This window comes from Muscardinus avellanarius (assembly GCF_963383645.1).
Source record: "Muscardinus avellanarius genome assembly, chromosome: 16".
NCBI classification, from domain to species: domain Eukaryota; kingdom Metazoa; phylum Chordata; class Mammalia; order Rodentia; family Gliridae; genus Muscardinus; species Muscardinus avellanarius.
In genome coordinates this window covers 53496198-53517141 of record NC_137802.1, presented here as the reverse complement: position 1 = coordinate 53517141, position 20944 = coordinate 53496198, and the positions used below count along the sequence as shown (strand labels likewise).

Genomic DNA, 20944 nt, shown 5'->3' with positions numbered 1-20944 from the left:
AAAGCAGTAGGATGACACAGGCTCTTCGGGGTTGTTGAGGGAAAAAGGCATTCCCAGCTGTGTGCGCCACCACACCTGGCTGACGGGATACTGATAATGGGGGAGGCTGTGTGTATTTGTGAGATCTTTGTACCTTCCACCAAATTCTTTGGTGAACCCCAAACTGCTTTCTTTAAAGTCTTTTTTTTCCCCCACAGTGCTGAAAATGAAACCCAGGGTGTCAACATGCTAGGCTAGGCAAGTGTTCTGTCTACTACTGAGCCGCACCCTTAGCTCAGGGTTCTTTTTGTTTTGTTGTGTGTGTGTATGTGTTCCTAGGGATTGAACCCAGGGGCATTCTACCTCTAAGCTACATCCCTAGCCCTATTTTCTTTTTAAATTTGGAAACGAGGCTCACTAGGTTGCTGCAAATCTCACTAGGTGGCTGAGGCTGGTTTCCAACCTGCGATCCTCCTATCTGGGCCTCCCAAGTTCTGGGATTACAAGCGTGCGCCACCGCGCTCGGCTCCAGGTATCTTTCTTTTTTTAAGCATAACAACCTTTTCTTAGTGGTACCAATCACTTTCTACCTGGTAGTGCAGTTGTGTGTGTAAGGGAGGGGTCGGTGGGCACTGAACCCAGGAGTACTCTACCCCTGAGCTAATCCTCAACCCTTTCTTAAAATTTTGAAACAGTGTCTCGCTAACACTGCTGATGCCGGCCTCTGACCTGTGGTCCTCTTGCCTCAGCCTCCCAAGAACTGGGATTAGAGTCAGGTGCCCCCGTGCTTGGCTTGGTATTTGAGTTATTGGGATGGAGGACTTATTTCTTCCGTGGCACCAGGGCTTCTGAAGGGGGAGTGTGTGTCCTCTGGGCCTCAGTAAATATTTGGCAGGCAGTCATATGAACAAGCTGGAAAAATTGCCTTTCCAGAAGTTAAGGTGCAACTATTAAGCTGGGCATGGTGGTGCAGGCCTGCGATCCCAGGACTTGGGAGGCTGAGACAGGAGGATCACAGGTTCAAGGCCAGACTCAGCAACTTACTGAGGCCCTCAGCAACTTAGACCTTGTTTCTAAACAAGAAATAAAAAGGGCTGGGGATGTCGCTAAGATGTAGAAAGTCTCTTGGTTCAATCCCCAATACCACAAAAACCCCCCAAAGATACAATTATTAAATCTGGTGTGTGTGTGTGTGTGTGTGTGTGTGTGTGTGTGTGTGTGTGTGAGAGAGAGAGAGAGAGAGAGAGAGAGAGAGAGAGAGAGAGAGAGAAATAGAAATAGAAATAGAAATATTGGGGACCGAGCCCAGAAGAATACTACCTCTGAGTCTTGCTAAGTTTCTGAGCCTGCCCTTGAGCCTGCGATCATCCTGTCTCAGCTTCCCAAATATTGGGATTATAGGTGTGCACCACAATGCCCAGTTTAAATCTAACTAGGAAAAAAATCTCAGTCTAGCTGGATGTAGACTATTTATTCAGTACTTAGAGGGCTAAGACAGGAGGATTGTAGCCTCAGAGACTTTGCAAAATCTGTTTCAAAATAAAGAATAAGCCAGTCATGGTGGCACATGCTTGTAATCCACGCGCTTGGGGGGTGGAGACAGGAGGATCGTGCAGGTTCGAAGCCAGACGCGCTGCCTTAGAGACCCTGTTTCCAAATAAAAATATAAAAAAATGGGTGTCTGGGAGTGTAGCCCGGAACCTCAGTACCACCAATATGTGTGTGTGTGTGTGTGTGTGTGTGTGTGTGTGTGTGTGTGTGTGCAGTCCAAACCAAGTGATGGCAGCCTTGTGGAGAACTACTGTCGCAGGTTGAGTTTCATTTCCCCCAAATTCATAGTCAAAGTTCTAGTCCCAGCTCTTCACAATGTAACCTTATTTGGAAATAGGGCTATTACAGATGGAATTACTTAAAATGAGATCATTAGAATAGATGCTAATCCATTATGACCAGTGTCCTTATGAACAGGGGACATGTGGACATGGAGGACGTCACATGAAGATGAAGACCGAGGTCAGGGGGATGTTTCCACGCTCCAGTGACAGCAAAGACGGTCACCAGGAGGGTCGACCCACTAGCAAGAAGCCAGCAGTGCGGCCCACACTCTCCCTCCCGACCCTCAGGGCAGCTGTCTCCAGGCCATCCTGATCTGGACCTCCGAGCTTCCAGCGCTATGAGACAATACAAGTGTGCTGCCCAGGCTGCCCAGAGTCTGGCCCAGAAAACTACAGCACACATCTACTTGTATTTTGCTGGTGGAACTGAGGACCTGGCTGGGCCTTCTGGACAACAACCGTCCCATAGGTAGCAAGACCCACCCAAGGGAGAAGTTATGATGCATAAAAGTATGTTGAGTGAAAAAAAAAAGCCAACTTCAAAGGTTACAAATGGGTTGATTCCATTTACATAACTTTTTTTGCGGTACTGGGGAGTGAACGGGGTGGGGGAACATTCTATCTCCAAGCTACAACCCAGCCATTATTTATTTATTTATTTATTTATTTATTTATTTATTTATGTTCTCGGGATGGAACATAGGGGCTTTTCTACCTTTGGGCTATACTCCCAGACCTATTTTATACTTTATTTGGAAACAGAGTCTCACTAAGTTGCTGAGAGCCTCACTAAGTAGCTGAGGCTGGCTTCGAACCTGTGTGATCCTCCTGTCTCGGCCTCCCAAGTGCTGGGATTACAAGCATGCGCCACCATGCCTGGCTTTGCATCTCATTTTAAAATGGAAAACAAAATGGGGAAATGAAGATTAGATTAGTGGTTGCCAGAGATTAGGGTCAGCCGGAAGGGGAAGAAGAGAGGTGGGTGTTGTTATAAAGGGCGACAGGAGGGACCCTGTGGTCACAGAGCTGTTCTGTCTTGACTGATGGTAGACAGTGCCAGTCTGCACATGTGATAAAATTGCATAGAGCTCTGTGCACATACAGGCCTTCAAACATTTGTGTATACACACACATGCACACATGCACACACACACGCATGCACACACCCACAGGTACAAGTAAAATTGGGAAAATCTGAATAAGCTGGTGAATTGTGTCAATATCAGTATCTTGGCTGTGATACTGTGGAGTTTTGTAAGATGCTACTACTGGAGGGAAACTGAGTAAAGGTTACACAGAATATCTCTGGATTATTTCTTACAAGTACTTAGTGAATTTACAGTTATCTCAAATTTAAAAAAATCAAAGTTATTTCATACAAAGATGTTCACATAATCTGGCTGAGAACAGAAGATTAGAAGATTGGAAATAACCTAAAATACCTGCGGCAGGAATCGGCTAAAACCCTGGGGACTGGACTCTAGGGAATGTTGTCTAACTCTGAACAACACGCCTGCCAACAGAGGAGATACACAGAGCTGTGGACGGCTCATTCACGTTCCGTGTCCCAGTCGGTTCTCCCCAAGCCATCCTGCAAAAAGCACAAGAAAACCTCAGAGCGATGGCCTTTCAACACTCCAGTTTCGAGTAAAACGAGGCCGAGCATCCACCAGCCTCAGCTTCCTCCCCTTGTGTCCAGCAGATGGCAGATGTGTTCCAAGAATGGCCTCCCCGCCCCATCACCATGGCCGACCTGTAGCTCCCACCAGCAGGTGGCACTCTGACCGTCAACCTGCCTGTTCAAGGAGCCCAGGCACAGAAACTGCCTACATCCATGGCTAGAAGGAAGGCAGTTGTCTGGCTGCGATAGTGTTAACAGTCTGCATTCCAGAAGAGGGGAAAAGGAGGCTGGGGTGGGGGGTGGGACGGTCACAAAGGGAGGGGACAGAGAGGACCAGCTTTTCACAACATCCCGGCTCTGTTGGGAGAGATAGATCACCCTCAACAATGGCCACAGCTGTTTCTGTCTGCCCTGAAGGAAACTGACTTAAGGAAGCAGGTATCAGAGAGCGCCCTTCCTGCGGGGGCTTCTGTCTGGCTTGTAAAACTGTCAGAGCAGCCTCATTCATGTGTTGGGTGATGGATGGTGCGAAGGGGGCCAGTCGGTCGGCCGCAGATGGACAGGGTGACTTACAAGTCAAGGCAGGTGGACGCCGGGCGGAGGCCCTGCAGGTGAGGCACACTGACTCACCGCCCAGTTAACATAACATACCGCGGGGATCGACGGGGCCACAGCCTTCCATCCAGCCTCCCTCCAGGGATGGGCCGTCCTCTGGCAATCATCTCTGGGGAAGGCATCCGCCGGCCCTCCTCTCTTTTCTTGCACCTCAGGTGTGAACCTTCCTGTCTCGGCCCCTCCCCCTCCCCCGCGGCCCTCTCCTACTCCAGGGCTGAGCAGCAATTCCTTTCCGCTTCTTTGTGCCTATGTGGCCCCAGGACAGCTTCCTGGCACACACCTGTGATAGGCACCACTAAGGTCTTCCACATAGAACACAGAGCTGGCTTTGAAAATGTAATGTGCTGGGAGACAAGAAGAAAGAAAGAAAAGAAAAAAGAGGCCAGCACTAAACATGCTGGGCTTGGCTTTTGCTAAGAAAAGGGATTCTGTGTTGTCCACTCCCACCCACTGCCTGGCAGGGGAATGTGAGCCTGTGGGCTGTGGCGAGTGCCCTGGCGGAGAAGCCCCTGCCACAGCATGCAGGGCCCTGGGGAGCAGAAGCTGAGACTTCCATTTAGCGCTCAGGCACCAGGACCCCTGCGACCAGCTCATCCCTAACTTGCACCCAAGGGGGCACCCCTGCTGGGGCCCTCTTAGCAGAGAATGCTAAGAAAGGCTTGGTCAGGTCAGGATAATCAGTGCTGAGCCTCAGAGTTTAAAACAATGGGACACCTTCCTTCTTCCCTCCCTCCCTCCCTCCCTCCTTCCTCTCTGTCTGTCTCTCTTTCTTTGACTGAACCCAGGCACAATCTACCTCTGAGCTAGACCCCTAGCCCTCTTTATTTACTTGGAAACAGGTTATGGCCAAGTTATCACACACTGGCCTTGAATTGCAATCCTCCTGCCTCAGCCTCCCAAGGACTGTGCCCAGCTCCAATGGGGTTTCTTTAAAAACAGCCTTCTCAGGGCTGGGGACATAGCTCAGTGGTAGAGTGGTTGGATGGCATGCAAGAGGCCCTGGGTCTGATCCCCAGACACACACACACACACACACACACACACACACACACACAGAGTATCCTTTTGCTTCTGGTGGGGCTCTGGGGGCCACACCCCCAGGGCTGTTTGTTTGTGAAGTGACAAATGAATTTGGCCTGAGACGTGGGTTCAGTTGGGCTCAGCTCAGTGCAGAGCCCAGAGCTGGACATTTTCTTTGTTAAGCTGGTCCCAGTTTGTTTTGAGAATGCCCAAGGAGACCAGGGAGGTAGACAATTAGAAGCAGGAGCTCATTTTGCTATCTGGAAACCACAGCCGCCTGCGCTGCTCCTGCTCGTGGGAGGTGCCTGGGGGGCTGGCTTGGGCCCTGCCACACACGCCCCCCTTTCTCCCGGTCACCTGGGAGTGTCAGTGGCAATGTGGAAGTTGCTGAGCTTAAGTCTTTGGGGAGGGTTTGCTCTGAGCACACACCCCTGTCCCGCCTCCCACTCCCCGCAGGCAGGCCCGGGGGAGACAGGGACCAGCCCTGTCCCAGCCTGTCCTCATTGGCTGGCAAGAGGCAGAGGGGGCTTTAAAAAGGCGACTGTGTCTAGGCTGGGACTGGAGCTTGTGCTACTAGAAGGCCGGGTGCCCTCCTCTGGCTGGCACCATGCAGCTCTCTCTGGCCCTGTGTCTTGTCTGCCTGCTGGTACATGCTGCCTTCCGTGCCGTGGAAGGCCAGGGATGGCAGGCCTTCAAGAACGATGCCACAGAAATCATCCCCGAACTGGGAGAGTACCCGGAGCCCCCGCCGGAGCTGGAGAACAACAAGACCATGAACCGGGCGGAGAACGGCGGGCGGCCTCCCCACCACCCTTTTGAGGCCAAAGGTATGGAAGGGGAGGGCCCTTAGCAAAAGGGGCCCGGGGAGCTGGGGTAGAGGGTTTAGAATCTTCTCTTTGGAGGCTCTGAAGAATGGTGTGGAACTTCAGCCTCTGCCACACCAGCAGAGGGACAGCAGGGGCAGGGCTGGCAGCTGGGCCCGGGGCAGGCAGGAGGGGCTGGCAGAGAGGCTCAGAGGACCCCCTCCTGAGTATACCACGCAGTGGGGAGGGGGCAAGGCCAGGGTCATGGCACCTGCTGAGGGCCAGAGGCTAAGCTTTACCGCACCCCACACATCAAACTCCAGGTCAAAGGAGAGGAAACTGAGGCTCCATCAGTAGTGAGCAGAAGATTCTGAGCTTACTGACTGCAATTTTAAGACAGTCCTAGTGCGGAGCCTGGGGGCATGATGGGAGCTGAGACTCTCCCCCTGAAGTGGCAGGAAAGGGGAGTCAGGGAGGCCCCCAGTGGGCTGGAACGTGAGGGAATGAGGGTTGGAGGTGCAGCTTTAGCCTCTGACGTGGGCGGCAGCTGAGTGCAGGCCCTGGAGGGGGGCAGATGCCCTGCACGTGCAGAGAACATGGTGGTCCATTCCAGGAGGCCCCGGCCCTAAGGAAGCAGAAAGCAATAGCTCCTGAGGAGGCCAAACCGGGGTTCCTGCACAGATACGCCTGGGGGGCACAACTGGCTCTGCAGCTGGCAGGAATGGCTGGGGTGAGGTAGAGTGAGGGGTTCATGCTCTCTGGCTCTTACCCACGAGGGAGAGCCCCCCACACTGGCCAGGCTGATGCTGCTGCACTTCATGCCCCCTGCAGGGGCTTTGGGGACAGGAGGACTCAGAGAAGGCCAGCCAGGGCTGGGTCTTCTAAATGGTAGGAAAAAGCACCCTCTTCCCCAGCTCTCCCCAGTCAAGGTCAGCTGGGCACTGATGGCCGCTTGCAGGTTGGGGACCCTGAAAACAAGGGTGCCCTGAGAGGCCACAGCCCCTGAGGAAGCCACACACTCAAACCCAAGGCACGCTTCGCAGAGGAAGTGCCTGACCTACAGCTATTCTTGGAAAGCCCCAAAACACCTCCTTCCCTGGGCAGATAGGCCATCCACACACACCCCTGCAGGGGTAAGGACACCAAGCCGCCAGAAGCCAGGAAGGCCGCAGCAGAGGAGGCTCCTGGAGTCCCACACCTCCCCGCGGGGCCGGCGCTCAGGGCCAAGGGCAGGGCCTGGCTTTCTCTGCCCCTCTCTTGTTTTGGTCTTAGGATTCTGTTGTATGGGAACTGTCCCCATGAAACCTCTGAGGGTAGACCATGCTCACGTGAGGACCGGCTGCTCAGAGAGTTCCTAGGCTCTAAGCCTGAAGGAGGTGACTCAGTCAAGGCTGAGGCGGGGGACCAGGCCAGGCATCGGAACCTAAGCTCCTGTCACCCAGGAGCAGGTGCACATCACCATCCAGGGCCCATTCAAGTGACGCAGAACACAGCAGAGAGCCTGGTACACACCAAGTGCTTCACGATGTCTGCGGGCAGCTGAAGCTGTAGGTTTGGGGTCAGAACTTTATCCATCTCTGATAGGAAAGTAACTTGTAAAAAGCAGCCCTCCTTCTGCCCTCAGCCTCCAGAAAACCACATCTACCCTTGTGGGAGCCAAAGGTGCAGGGACCCTGAGGAGGGAGTCAGGAGGCCAAGCTCTGCCTTTTGGGCAAGATCTTTTCTCTCCCTGGATGGCGGGGGCCCTCGCTGATCATGAGGGCTGGACCTACTGCATTCGGGGCCTTTCATGTCTGATGAATTCTTATCCTGACCACCTGCCGGCCACCCCTCTCCTCTCCACAGCCGTCCTGATTTATTACCTTCAATTAACCTCTACTTTCTCCATCTCCTGGCCCACCCTCCTAAATGATTGAAAAAGGAATTTAGGAGAAGACAGAGCCACGCAGAAGATGCGGCTCGCCCCTACCCTGCACGGGCCAGGGACCCTGTCACGCCGAGTGCGGCTTAAATCAGAAAAGGGCCCCGAGAGGGAAGGAATTATGATAACACATAACAGCCAACGCGTTCCGCTCTTTGCCGTGTGCCAAATGGCGTGCTTGGCATTGTACGTGCAGCCAGCCGAGCAACTCCCAGAATCCCGGGGCCACTCATTTTTCCAGACTGGAAGAAGGGAGGTTAGTAAGCTGCCCACGATCACAGGGTAGTGAGTCCCGGAGTTGGAACCCAGAAGTCACTGGCCTCCAGGGAGAGAGGGTGAGCCTTTCCAGCAGCTCCCCGCCGCCGGGGCCTTCCTATCCTGGGCGCCCACACCCCCGGGAGAGGGGCCGGAGAGCAGGGGTGGGGAGGGCCGGTGGACGAGCCCGCCGCGGTTTCAGCGCGCCTCTCTCCGCAGACGCGTCCGAGTACAGCTGCCGCGAGCTGCACTTCACCCGCTACGTGACGGACGGGCCGTGCCGCAGCGCCAAGCCGGTCACCGAGCTGCTGTGCTCGGGCCAGTGCGGCCCCGCGCGCCTGCTGCCCAACGCCATCGGCCGCGGCAAGTGGTGGCGCCCGAGCGGCCCCGACTTCCGCTGCATCCCCGACCGCTACCGCGCGCAGCGCGTGCAGCTGCTGTGCCCCGGGGGCGCCGCGCCGCGCGCGCGCAAGGTGCGCCTGGTGGCCTCGTGCAAGTGCAAGCGCCTCACCCGCTCCCACAACCAGTCCGAGCTCAAGGACTTCGGGCCCGAGACCGCGCGGCCGCAGAAGGGCCGCAAGCCGCGGCCCCGCGCCCGGGGCGCCAAGGCCAACCAGGCCGAGCTGGAGAACGCCTACTAGAGCCGCCCCGACCCCGGCGCCCCCCCGTTCCTGCCCCCCGCGCGCGGATCGATTGTTTGCATTCCAACCCCAAAGCCTGCAGCCCGGGGCAGGGAGCCGAAACCTTCCGGGCCGTGCGGAATCGCGGGCGCCCACAAAGTCCCCCTGGCCGGCCCGCCGGCCTGGGGTGGGGGGTCCCGCAGGGCGGGGAAGGGAGCCAGAAGTCACGGACGCTGAGCCGCAGCCCCGCTCGCTCGCGGGCGCCTTCCTCTGCGGGCCCTGCTTCAGAGGAGGCAGAGGGGGCAGCATTTCACTGTCCTGGGGTTTACGGGAGCGGCGGGGAGTGTGGAGAGCCCGGATCGCCAGGACGCTACTGTCAAGTCCCCAGGACGCGGCGCCCTTTGGATGGACAGCGGGTGGGGGAGGGAGAGGCTGGATTGAATCCTGGCCAAGGTTCCTTCCAGAACTCAGAACTGTGTGCTCTGGTCCCGCAGACAAAAGGTGGGAAACAATCAGGAAAACTGAAGAATCAAGTTGGGCGTGGCGGCCTGGGCAGTAATCAGAATGTTTGGGAGGCTTAGATTGCCAACTGGAGGCCAGCCTCAGCAATTTAGCAAGACCCAGTTTCAAAATAAAAAAGTAGGGGTGCAGCTCAGAGGCAGAATACCCCTGGGTTCAATCCCCAGCACCAAAACAAAACAGAATCTATTTATGGTTGGCAAACTCCTGGAGGAGCTGTGCTGGTTCCCAGCCTGGCCTCCCTAGACGGTTGGCTTCCTCCATCCCCTCCATCCCAAAGAAAGAGGGGCGTCATTTGGAGTTGAGGAGAGGGATGTAAATTACTGTGGACTCCCAAAGAGCAGCATCCTTCCCTTGCCCCTCTGTCATATTTTAAAGTCACCGTCGGAGAAGTTCAAGGTCAGAGGACATTGGGCTTGCAGGCCTAAGGGAATAGCCACCACCCATCAAAACCCAGCTGTCCCTTCTGAGGCTCCTCCTCCTGCCCATCACTCGTGGACACATTTCTATGTAGAAAACAGCTTCTTACTGCTCTTGCCTGCGATGGCCTACCTATCTTACATTAAAAGAATTTTATTGGGGGACGGGGAGGTTACCAGTGCTGTACATACTCTGAGAAACTGCCACGCATAGGAGCTCTCACCACAAATCTTTTTGAAAATCATTTCCAGACACCTCGTACTTTCTGCATAGGTTGTAATTGTTAAAAGAAGAAGAAAAACATTTTTCTTTTAAACAGATGCACGTGCCATACCAAAAAAAAAAAAAAGCCTGCAGGCTGGTCGTTTTGCGATCCTTCCGTGTGGGAGCTCTTCCGCAAGAATGAAAGTAGTGGTTTTTAAAGAGTTAAGTTACATATTTATTTTCTCACTTAAGTTATTTATGCACAAGTTTTTTTTTTCTTGTAGAAAATGACAATGTTCATATTGCTTTATGAGATACCAGTCTGTTCTTTCAGAGTCCAGAGGCGACGTTAATAAAGACAATGGGTTGTCACCAAGAGGATGTGGGCTCATTTTGTCAACCACACACGCCGTCCTTCCTGTCCGCGGACACCCTTCCCTTGGTCACAGGCTCAAATCTTGGAGGCACCTGTGACTGCCGTCTGCTGGCCCTTGTGGCAATTATGCCCTGCCTTTGAAAAGTCATGTTCGTCCCTTCCTTTACAAACCTAGACCTCACTCCCTCCCTGGGTCATCATCTGACCTCAGCCTGGTCTCTCCCTCCACGCCCTCTTCCAAAAATGCTGCTCAGGAGCCCTCAGTAGCTCCTCCTCGCCCAGGACTGAGTGCGGCTCTGAGTCTCACAGACCGCACAAGGTCTTCCTCTGCTCCCTTCCCACCTCCGCTCTGGCAAGACGCGTCAACTCCTAATGGCCGCGCCGGCCCCTGCCTTAGTTTGCCATCCCCACTTACTGCCCCCAAGAATCCTACTCTTTCTCTAGGATTTATATGACTTGTGACCTCTTCTTTGAGCCTGGCAGACACGCTCCAGTCTCTGACAAGCCCTCTCTCCTCCCATGTCCCAGCCCCATGCCTGTGCCACGACTTCTGTTCCGATTCTAGGAATTCCATTTGACATTCACTCATGGAGTACGGGGCTAGGCGGCCAAATCCTGCTTCGTACTGGGAGAAACACAAAACCAAGTACAATTCCAGGACAGCTCATGGGGAGCTTGTCAAGCTCCCCCCCCCCCCAAATGAGAGTTGTATGCCTTCCTGGTGAAAATGTAAGGTGTTTTTTTTTTTTTTTTTTTTAATAGAGGCAATGTCTGTATCTCACCAAATCTTGTCTCCCTGAGCTGCCTGACAGTGCTACATGCAGCTGAGACTCAGTGAATACTCTGGCCCAGCTTGGTGGCACATGCCTGTAATCCTAGTACTGGGGGGCTGAGACAGGAGGGTTGCAAGTTTAAGGACAGCCTTAGCATGTAGTGAGACTTTCATCAACCTATCGAGACTCTGTTTCAAAATAAATATAAAATAGGGCTGGAGGTGTAACTCGGAGGTAGAATGACCCTGAGTTCAATCCCCAGGACCAATACATACATATATACATACATACTCTGGTTACAATAAGGAGGGTCAACTGCAGAACTTTCACTGGAGTCCAGCCTGTCTAGGGGGAGCCTCATTCCCCACAGTGAGTGGCGGTCCTTCCTGGTGGCTTTTCAACTGAACTTCCCATGAATCGCCCAAATTCATGGTCATCATCAACAGTCTGATAATTGTCAGAGTCTGTTGTTGCTGGTCCCTCCCTGGGGTTTCAGGCCCCCCAGCCCCCGGGAAGGCCTCAGTGAGGCCCTGCAGGGAATCCAGGCAGTATAGGAGCATCCCAGAGCTCGGAGGCCACGTGGAAGTTGTCCGGCCCCAACAGGTAGTACATGGATGGGGACACAGACTCTGGATTCTGAGGAGACTGGAGCCCCAAAGGATTAAGTGGTTCCCCATGGCCAGTCCTGGGCTCAGTTCCTGGACTGGACACTCAAGCTGCTCAGAGCCTGGTGGGCCTGTGGGGAAATAATAAGATCACGTCCTCCTGTACAAAGTGTGACGGGGACCAGCCAGGAAGAGCATTTCAGTGTGTGTGGGCATGAGGAGGCTGCGGAGGGTTCCTCGGGAGGAGCTGTGGTTGGAGCAGGGGCCCAGGCCTTTAAGGCAGAAGGTACAGCTGAAGCAGAGGCACTAAGACCGCCCACTGTCCGTGGGCAGCAGGGGCTCCCCACCATTCCTCAACAGGCCCTGAGTCTGCGCCATGCCTAAGACGGCGTGGGGACAGGAATTCCAAGCAAGGCCCAAACTGAGCACTCCTGGGGCCTGTTTCCTGGCACCCGAAGATCCAGGAGAGATCAACCCGGCCTATGATCCCATTACCACGAGTGGGGGGGGGGGGAGGCAAGGCTAAATTGTAGGTCAGGTTAGAGGTTATTTATAGAAAGTTATATTCTACCTACATGGGGTCTATGAGCCTGGCGCCAATCAGAAACGGAACAAACAACAATCCCTAGCTGGGAGGGGAGGTGAGCACAGGTTCTGGGGTTGCAGCCGGACACAGGGCTTGTATTAATAATCTGAGGAGAGCCGGGCGTGGTGGCGCACGCTTGTAATCCCCGCACTTGGGAGGCAGAGACAGGAGGATCGCACAGGTTCGAAGCCAGCCGCGCGCGCTGGCTTAGGAGACCCTGTTTCCAAAATAAAAATGTAAAAATAGGTCTGGGAGTGTAGCCCGGAGGTAGAAGGGCTTCCAGGAACCCCAGTACCACCAAAAAATAATAATAATAATAATCTGAGGAGAGACAGACAGAGGGACACAAGGAAATAGGTCTCTCTTACACACACACACACACACACACACACACACACACAGAGGCTTCATGGGCCTCTACCTGTACCAAGTAGAAATCACACCTTCTTTGTACAAGGAGCTTAAGCCTCCAAGGAGCTTCGAGGAGACACAGGACCCCCAAAGTCCTCCATATTCCTTGAAGAAGGTGCTGGGGAGTATTGAGAGCCTGCAAGAGCCACCGGTACGGGAGCCACGCTCCAAGCCAGACATACCCCATGCCCACCCGCCGGCTCCCCTCCTGATGGCTGACACTGGCCCATGTGCCCACCCTCTGGCCCCTGATCATTGATTATGGTTCCATGGCGTGCAGAGACCTTCCTGCCACGGTCTCAGCCCATTCTTGGGAGGCACCTTGTCTTCTCCCTATGCAAGGGACTGAGGGCTATGAGAACAGGCGGCCCAGAATAGCCCCCATCGACACCCAGTATAAATATCAACAGTTCTATTCTTAATCTCAAAATGGTTCCAGTTTAGACAAAAAACATGTGCTCCCTGCTACTGAGAGATGTGTCTTCCTGTAGAAGTCCACCAGTGTCCACTTCCAGTTGCTCATCCTTCTGCCTGGGATATTCTCTGAATGCCTGTTTTGTTTGTTTGTTTATTTTTTCCAGTAGTGGGGATGGAACCCAAGGCATTGTACCTCTGAGCTACACCCCCTGCCCTATTTTTTATTCTTTATTTTGAAACAGGGTCTCACTGAGTTGCAGAGGGCCTCACTAAGTAGCTGAGGCTGGCCGCGAACCGTGATCCTCTGGTCTCAGCCTCCCAAATGCTGGGATTACGCATGCACCATCACGCCCGGCTCCTATTTTTCATTTTTTATTTTGAAACAGGGTCTCACTAAGAATTCATACCACACACTAACATATTTTCTTATTGATTTAAAAATTCTTTATTAGTCGGGCGTGGTAGTACACGCTGGTAATCGCAGCATTCGGGAGGCTGAGACCAGAGGATTGCCGTTCACAGACTACTTAGTGAGGCCCTTCGCAACTCAGTGAGACTCTGTTTCAAAAATAAAAAGACTAAAAAAAAAAATAATAGGGCTAGGGTGTCGGTTGGAGGTACAGTGCCCCTGGGTTCCATCCCCAGTACCACACACACACAATCTTTATTGTTATTTAATTTTCTAAAGTAATAATTCACTCTATAAAACATTTGTACTATACAGGACATACCTAAAATACTGGAGAAGCCCTTTTTTTTTTTTTTTTTTTTTGCAGTATTGGGGGGCAGTCTACCTCCAGGCTAAACCCCCAGCCCTATTTTTTATTCTTTATTTTGGAATAGGGTCTCTCTGAGTTGCAGATGACCTCACTAAGTAGCTGAGGCTGGCCGCGAACCTGTGATCCTCAGCCTCCCAGGATCACAGGTATGCTCCACTGTGCCCGGCTTGAATGTCTGTTAATGTCTGTCCATCCTTCAGGTCTCTGACAAGGGTCACTTCCCCTGACCAGTCAGACCAGTCAAGGCCCTTTGCCTCATCTTTCACAAATAATGTTCCTTCCCTTGGAGTGCTGGCCTCAGTCATTAGGTAATATCTCTTTATTCATGTGTTTGATGAATCTCTCTCTCGTAGACTGTAAGACCCAAGGGGCAGGGACTGTTGTCTGTCCCTGCTCATCAGGACACCCCCAGGGCCCAGTGCCCAGTAGGCGCCTGATATGCACCGTGATCGCACCTTTGTTGTTCAGTAGATTAGGTGGAGGGGCTGGGCGGGGCCATCTGGGCAGGGAGGAAAAAGAGAAGATATAACTTTTTTTTTTTTTTTGCGGGTCTGGGGATGGAACCCAGGTGCCTTCTACCTCCAAGCTACACTCCCTGCCCTCTTTCTTATTATTTATTTTGAAACAGGGTCTCACGGAGTTGCAAAGGGTCTCACTAAGTAGCTGAGGTTGTCCTCGAACCATGATCCTCCTGTCTCAGCCTCCCAAATGCTGGGATTACAAGCGTGCACCACCATACCCGGCTAAGATGTAACTTTTTAAAAAGGTGGTTGCCGCCGGGCGTGGTGGCGCACACTTGTAATCCCAGCATTCAGGAGGCTGAGACAGGAGGATCGCGGTTCTCGGCCAGCTACTTAGTGAGGCCCTCCACAACTTAGTGAGACCCTGTTACAAAATAAAGAATAAAAAATAAGGCTGGGGGTGTAGCTTGGAGGTAGAATGCCCCTGGGTTTCATCCCTAGACCCGCAAAAAATAAAAAATAAAAATAAACAAATAAAAAGGGTTTGTTTGCTGGGTCGCTTTACAGTAGATCTCTGGGGATGAGACACCGCTTATTGCTGGGAGTCACGTGGGAAGTGGACAAGAATCAGGCCGTGGAGGGGTGACCTGGCCACCAGCACGACAGAGGCCACATGGGCCCTGCAAAGCCAGAGCTCCACTGAGCTCTGAAGCCGCCTGGCACACAGGGGGGCAGAGAGGAGGGATGGGGAGCAGAGGGCACGTGACATGCCCTCAGGACCCGCATGAGCGGCTCTGCACTGAGCGCATTCCACAGGGAAACAGAAGCCAGGAAGGCAAGGTTCCGTGGATCACAGCAGGAGAGACAGAGCCAGGAAGGACGGAGAGGGGGCTGAGTCCCCACGATGCGGACACCCACTCCTTTGAAAGAGGCCAGAAGCTAGATGGTGGGTGCTCTAGGGTGTCTTGGGTCCTGCCCTGTGCTCTGTGCGCCTGGCAGGCTGCTTTGGAGACTGAGCCCTGATTTTCTTACCTCCTATTCTTACTTCCCCTAGAGCCTGAGCTTGGGTGCCTGAGCTTGGGTACTGGCATCTCAGAAGGCCAGAGCCGCTAGAGGCCTTCTGCCCGTAGGTTTAAGGCAGGAGGGAAGTAGGAGAAAGCAGGGTGGGGACAGAGAAGAGAGGAGGGAAGCCATCCCTGCATTCTGCTACTGTCCACCCAGTGCCAGTTATGTGCGAGGCTCTGGCACACGGTTGTGATTACGGAGCCTCAACACGTCCACAGTTTAGTGGAGCGGAGAGCTGGATGTCTGATGGTGCTGTGGTTTGGATATAGTCTGGTACTTTTGGCTTCTGGGCAGAGCTGAGGCAAGGTCCTGGCCTCTTGTCTGCTGTTCCTGGAAGATATGGGGCTCTCTCTTGCTCAGAACTGGCTACTTTTCTGACCAGATGTGACTTCTAGACCTGGGCACAATTTATGGGGTACAGTACTGAAACAGGGTTTCTTGAGAAGAAACATGGCATTTCCTTAACGGATTCTTGTCTGCGGCAAGCGAAGAATGACACCCGCAGACGGCAGGAAGGGGAGCAAGAAGTTTATTGGAAACAGCAGGGAATAGGGAAAAGTGGCAGAACACCCCTAAGGGCTGTCGGAACTATGATGTCTAACAGCTGCCTTCAGGACAATACTTGAGGGTAGCCCAAGCCAAATGCCTTCAGTTGTGAGCTGCTTTCTCCCAAAGTCCACGTGATCTGCCAGAAAAGAAGCGCAGGTCACCCCTAGGGGCCCTGGTCAGCCTTGATGTCCAGCAGAGGCCTTCAGGTCACTACCCAAGTGTATCCCAGGCCAAGTGCCTTCAATTGCACCCCACCTTCTCTCAAAGCCAACGCGACCTGCGAGAGAGAGAAAAGCTCCCCAGAGGGGAGGGGTTCCCAGAGTGGGTAACCGTCCTGGTGAAATGGGGAAACCCGACATTTCCTCAAGATGAAACGGAGTTTCCTAAGAAGGAACTCGATATTTCCTTACCGGGTTCTTGTCTACGGTGAGCAAAGAATGACACCCGCAGACCTCAGGAAGGGAAGTAAAAGGTTTATTGGAAGCAGCAGGGAATGGGGCAAGGGTGGCTGAACACCCCAAAGGGGCTGGAACTCTGGGTCCAGCAGCTGCCTTCAGGACAATACTTGAGAGTAGCCCAAGCCGAATTGCCTTCAGGTGCAGGCTGCTTTCTTCCAGAGTCCGCACAATCTGCCAGAAGGAAATAGAGAAAAGTGGCCGAACACCCCAAAAGGGCTATTGGGTCTCTGTTGTCCAGTAGCTGTCTTCAGGTCACTACCCGAGTGTCGCCCGAGCCAAGTGCCATCAATTACAAACTACTTTCTCCCAGAGTCCACACGATCTGCCAGAAAAAAGGTGCAGGTCACCTCTAGAGGCCCTGGTCAGCCTTGATGTCCAGCAGAGGCCTTCAGGTCACTACCACGTGCCCTCAGATGCACTCTGCCTTCTCTCAGGGCCAACAAGACCTGCAAGAAAGAGGACAGCTCCCCAAAAGGGGAGAGGGTCCCTAGAGGGGAAAACCCCATTTGCTGATTGCCTAGGGCCATTGCCCAACCACTTGAAAGTCATCTTTTCCTTAGGGTGACTTTGGGAATTCTGGGAAGCAGCTCTCAGGATTTGCAAAGGGTATTTGCAAGTCCTTTGAAGGGTCTCATCTCCTTTCATTCAGTAGGAGTGTCTGACTTGCTCTGTGCTGCCTCCTGGGTTTGTTGATTAGTAAACAGATGGCTTTGTGAAGCTCTGGTCCTTCTTATCTCTGAACCTTTGGAATTTCAGATATTTGTCGCCCCTCAGGAAACTCAGGAAATTAACTTCTTTCTACTGAGGCCTTTTCCCTATCTGCCTATTTCCTTTCTATCTCCTCACTGGTGACTGGTCTAGGGATTTATATATCTCTGTAAGTCCTCTGTTACATGTAGTCTGGGAGGCGGTTCTTAAAATTTGCATAGGGTATTTGCATGTCCTTGAAGGGTCTCTTTCTTTCAGTAGGGGTGTCAGACTTGCTCCAGGGATGTCTCCTGGGCTTGTTGATTAGTAAACAGATGGTTTTGTGAAGCTTTGGTCATTCTTATCTCTGAACCTTGGAAGGGCTGGTCTCTTTTTAGGAGCCTTGGAAGTTGATTAGTATTCGTCGCCCCTCAGGAAATTAAGCTTTTCTACCGAGGCCTTTTTCCTACCTGCCTACTTCTTTTCTACCTCCTCAGTACCATTTGGGACACCTGGCAACCAAAGGGGAGAAACAGGATTTTTAGAGTTCCTGGGAAAGTTTGGCAATATATATTCAGAGTAAAGATGGTGTGTGTGTGTGTGTGTGTGTGTGTGTGTGTGTGTGTGTGTGTGTGTGTGTGTACAAACTCAAGAGCAGAGTGAAGTCAGGTCTTTTCAGAGGCTTTTGCAGTGGGCACTCTGGCTTGGGCATGCTCACTGGTAAAAATGTTCCTACACAGCTCAGAGAAATAAGAATGACTGAATCTATCCACATGTATTTTGACATCTGGGATCAAGCCACAGCAAGAATGAACATGTCCTGTGCTCATGCTTGCACCCCAGCTGGACAAATTCTTTGCTTCTGTCCAAACCTGGATTTTGTAGGCACCCAGAGAAGGCAAACTGCAAACTTTCCTCTGAGTTTCATAGCATAGGTTTGTCCTAGAAGGAATCCAGGGGTGTCGGTTTTCCTGTTGTAATAATCTCTGTGTCCAATGCTGACAGCCTCACATAAGAAAATAAACCAAAAGCTTTAAGAAAAAGGTATGCATCACAACATAATTAGTAATGCTGGAAGTATGCCTTTCTAGGAGCACTAGGTCTTTAACAGACAAGGCCAAGAGAATGTGTAAAGACAGACTTCTTCTCTTACACACACACACACACACACACACACACACACACACACACACACACCTTGCCACAATTTTTCTTTTCGGTACTAGGGATGGAACCCACAGGCATTCTACCTCCAAGCTACCCCCAGCCCTATTTTTTATTCTTTATTTTGAAATAGTGTCTCACTGAGTTCCAAAGGGCCTCACTAAGCAGCTGAGGCTGTCCGCGAACCGCGATCCTCCGGTCTCAGACTCCCAAATGCTGGGATTACAAGCGTGTGCCACCACGCCCGGCTTATTTTTATTTTTAGGCATAAGATAATTTCTTCAGGACACAGAGGAGTGAGTGTTTGAGTGTCCCCTACCAAAACACATGTTGAAATTTAATATCCATTGTAAGGATTAAAAAGTGGGACCTTCAGCCGGGTGTGGTGGAGCACGCTTGTAATCCCCGCGCTTGGGAGGCAGAGACAGGAGGATCGCGCAGGTTCGAAGCCAGCGGCGCGCGCTGGCTTAGGAGACCCTGTTTCCAAATAAAAATGTAAAAATAGGTCTGGGAGTGTAGCCCGGAGGTAGAAGGGCTTCCAGGAACCCCAGTACCACCAAAAAAAAAAAAAAAAAAAAAAAAGTGGGACCTTCAAGCGGTGACTAGGTCAAGAACCGAGCCCTCTTGAAGGGGGTAACCGTTCCTGGTCAGTGGGTTGTTCAGGGAGCGGCTTCCATGTAAAAGCAAGCTGCCTGCGCCAAGGTGCGTTGCCTGGCGTGGAACGCCCTCCCTGTGTTCACTCAGCAGCAAGGCCCTCGCCAGGCAGCAAGCAGACACCAGCACCATGCGTTTGTACTTCCAGAGCTGGCAGCCAAATATGCCTCGTCAGTTATAAATTCTTCAGCCTCAGGTACTTTGTTATAACCACAGAAAATGTGGTCTAAGACAGTGTTCTTTTTGTTTGCTTGTTTTGTATTGTTTTGGTGGTACTGGGGGTGGAACCCAGAGGCTTTCTACCTCCGGGCCATACTCCCAGACCTATTTATACTTTATTTGGAAACAGGGTCTCACTAAGTTGCTGAGAGCCTCACTAAGTAGCTGAGGCTGGCTTCGAACCTGCGCGATCCTCCTGTCTCCGCCTCCCAAGCGCGGGGATTACAAGCGTGCGCCACCACGCCCGGCTAAGACAGTGTTCTAACATAAAAATCACGTCACTTTCCTACTCCAATTCCTCCTTGGCTCCCTATTACCTAATAAAATCAAAACTCCTTAGTTAACAGGAATGAGATCTGCCTGCCTGTTCAGCTATGCATTTGACTCCTGACCTCCTTAACACTTTATTCTCTGCAGTATTGCATTTCTTTCTTGTTTTTTTTTTTTTTTTTTTCTGTTTTTCAGAATTGGAGATGGAACCCAGGGGCATTCTACCTCTGAGCTACACCCCCCAGCCCTATTTTTTATTCTTTATTTTGAAACAGAGTCTCACTGAGTTGTGGAGAACTTCATGCAGCAGCTGAGGCCGGCTGCGAACCTGAGATCCTCCTGTCTCAGCCTCCCACGTACTAGGATTACAAGCGTGTGCCACCACGCCTGGCTTGCATTTCCTTTAATTTCTAAATAACCCAGCCCGTTCCAAGCCTCTGTGCTTTGCACACGCTGGGCAGTCTGCCTGACCCCCAGCCTCCTCCTCTGGCCCACTTCGAACTCAGTCTCCCCTGAAAGGCAGAAGGAGGAGCACGGTGCCTGGTACTGACTGCACTGACCCGTTAGTTGCCCAAGCTCGACTCGGCTGCCTCCCCTCCACGATGAAGTGGCAGGTGGCAGGACCCTGTCTGTGCACATTGTCACCTTGGTGCTTTGCTCAGAGCTTGGTCAGAGTCAGGGCTCCGTGTAAGTGTTTGTGGAATTGATGTTTGGCTAGTAGGGTGTGATTTGAGCCGCAGGAATGAGAAGCCCAGTTTCCTTCAAGTTCAGCCATAGACAAGAGCTCCGGACAACTTTTCCAACGCATCTCTCTTCCTCGGGTCTCTCTGTAGCATTGCAACGTGGTCATCAGGGAGCGCGGCCCCTCCCGAGAGATGAGCCCTTGGGTGTTTACCTAGGACACTCTCGAGCGCGCCCGAATGACAGATATCTCTATCTCTTGGCCAACAATTTGGTGTTGTGGTGTTAGGTTATTTCTATATCCGAAGAAAACAGCTCAGCTCTGACTAAAGAAATAAATGATATCATTTTTCAGTCCGGAGACCAGATTCCTTGGTACAAAAGGCTCCCTGGGGAGAAGCGCCTGGACAGCGTGGCTCCTCTGAGGCTATTTACATCGGTCAGTTTCTCTAATCTCCAGCCTTCCTTCCTTGGGCGGGCGGGCGGTTTCCCTCCCTATGCACGGAGCCCTGAGCTGGGACTTACAAGGAGTGTGTGGCCCAGCAGGTCGAGTGCGGGGGATGGGGGAGGGTGTTGGCCCAGGGACATGTTTTTTTCTCTCTTTTCTTTTTTCTTAGAAACCAGCCTCAATTTAAGATAATGACTCTCCTCATTCGTCCGTGATCGCTATTTGGAGGGACTTATTTTTCCCTAGTCAATTTGGCTAAAACAAGTGGAATCTAAAAGGGAACATTTTTCTAAAAATGCTGCTGGACCCAGGAACAGCTTCTGGGTCGCCTGCTTCTTGACAGCCTGGATGCCCCCTCTTCTTAAAGGAGCCGTGGACGTGATACCTACTCCCTAGCCTTGATACTGGCATCAGATGGCTCTTTAAAGTAGCATCAAAATCTGGAGTAACCAGGGTCCTCAAGGACTCATTCATTCCAGCCTTTACCCAAAGATTCCGCTTCCTCACGGTCCCCCACCTCCTCGCCAGC

At 52.4% G+C, this 20944-nt stretch overlaps 1 protein-coding gene across 1 annotated transcript; it reads left to right on the top strand.

Annotated features, from left to right (window-relative positions):
- Nucleotides 1-5551: 5551 nt before the first annotated feature.
- Nucleotides 5552-8690, top strand: SOST (sclerostin; the record flags this gene model as incomplete). The annotated part of the gene is made up of 2 exons (XM_080714248.1): nucleotides 5552-5897; nucleotides 8269-8690. The coding sequence occupies exons 1-2, from the start codon at nucleotides 5678-5680 to the stop codon at nucleotides 8688-8690; spliced, it is 642 nt and encodes a 213-aa protein (XP_080570374.1). The 5' UTR covers nucleotides 5552-5677.
- Between the last annotated feature and the right edge of the window lie 12254 nt (nucleotides 8691-20944).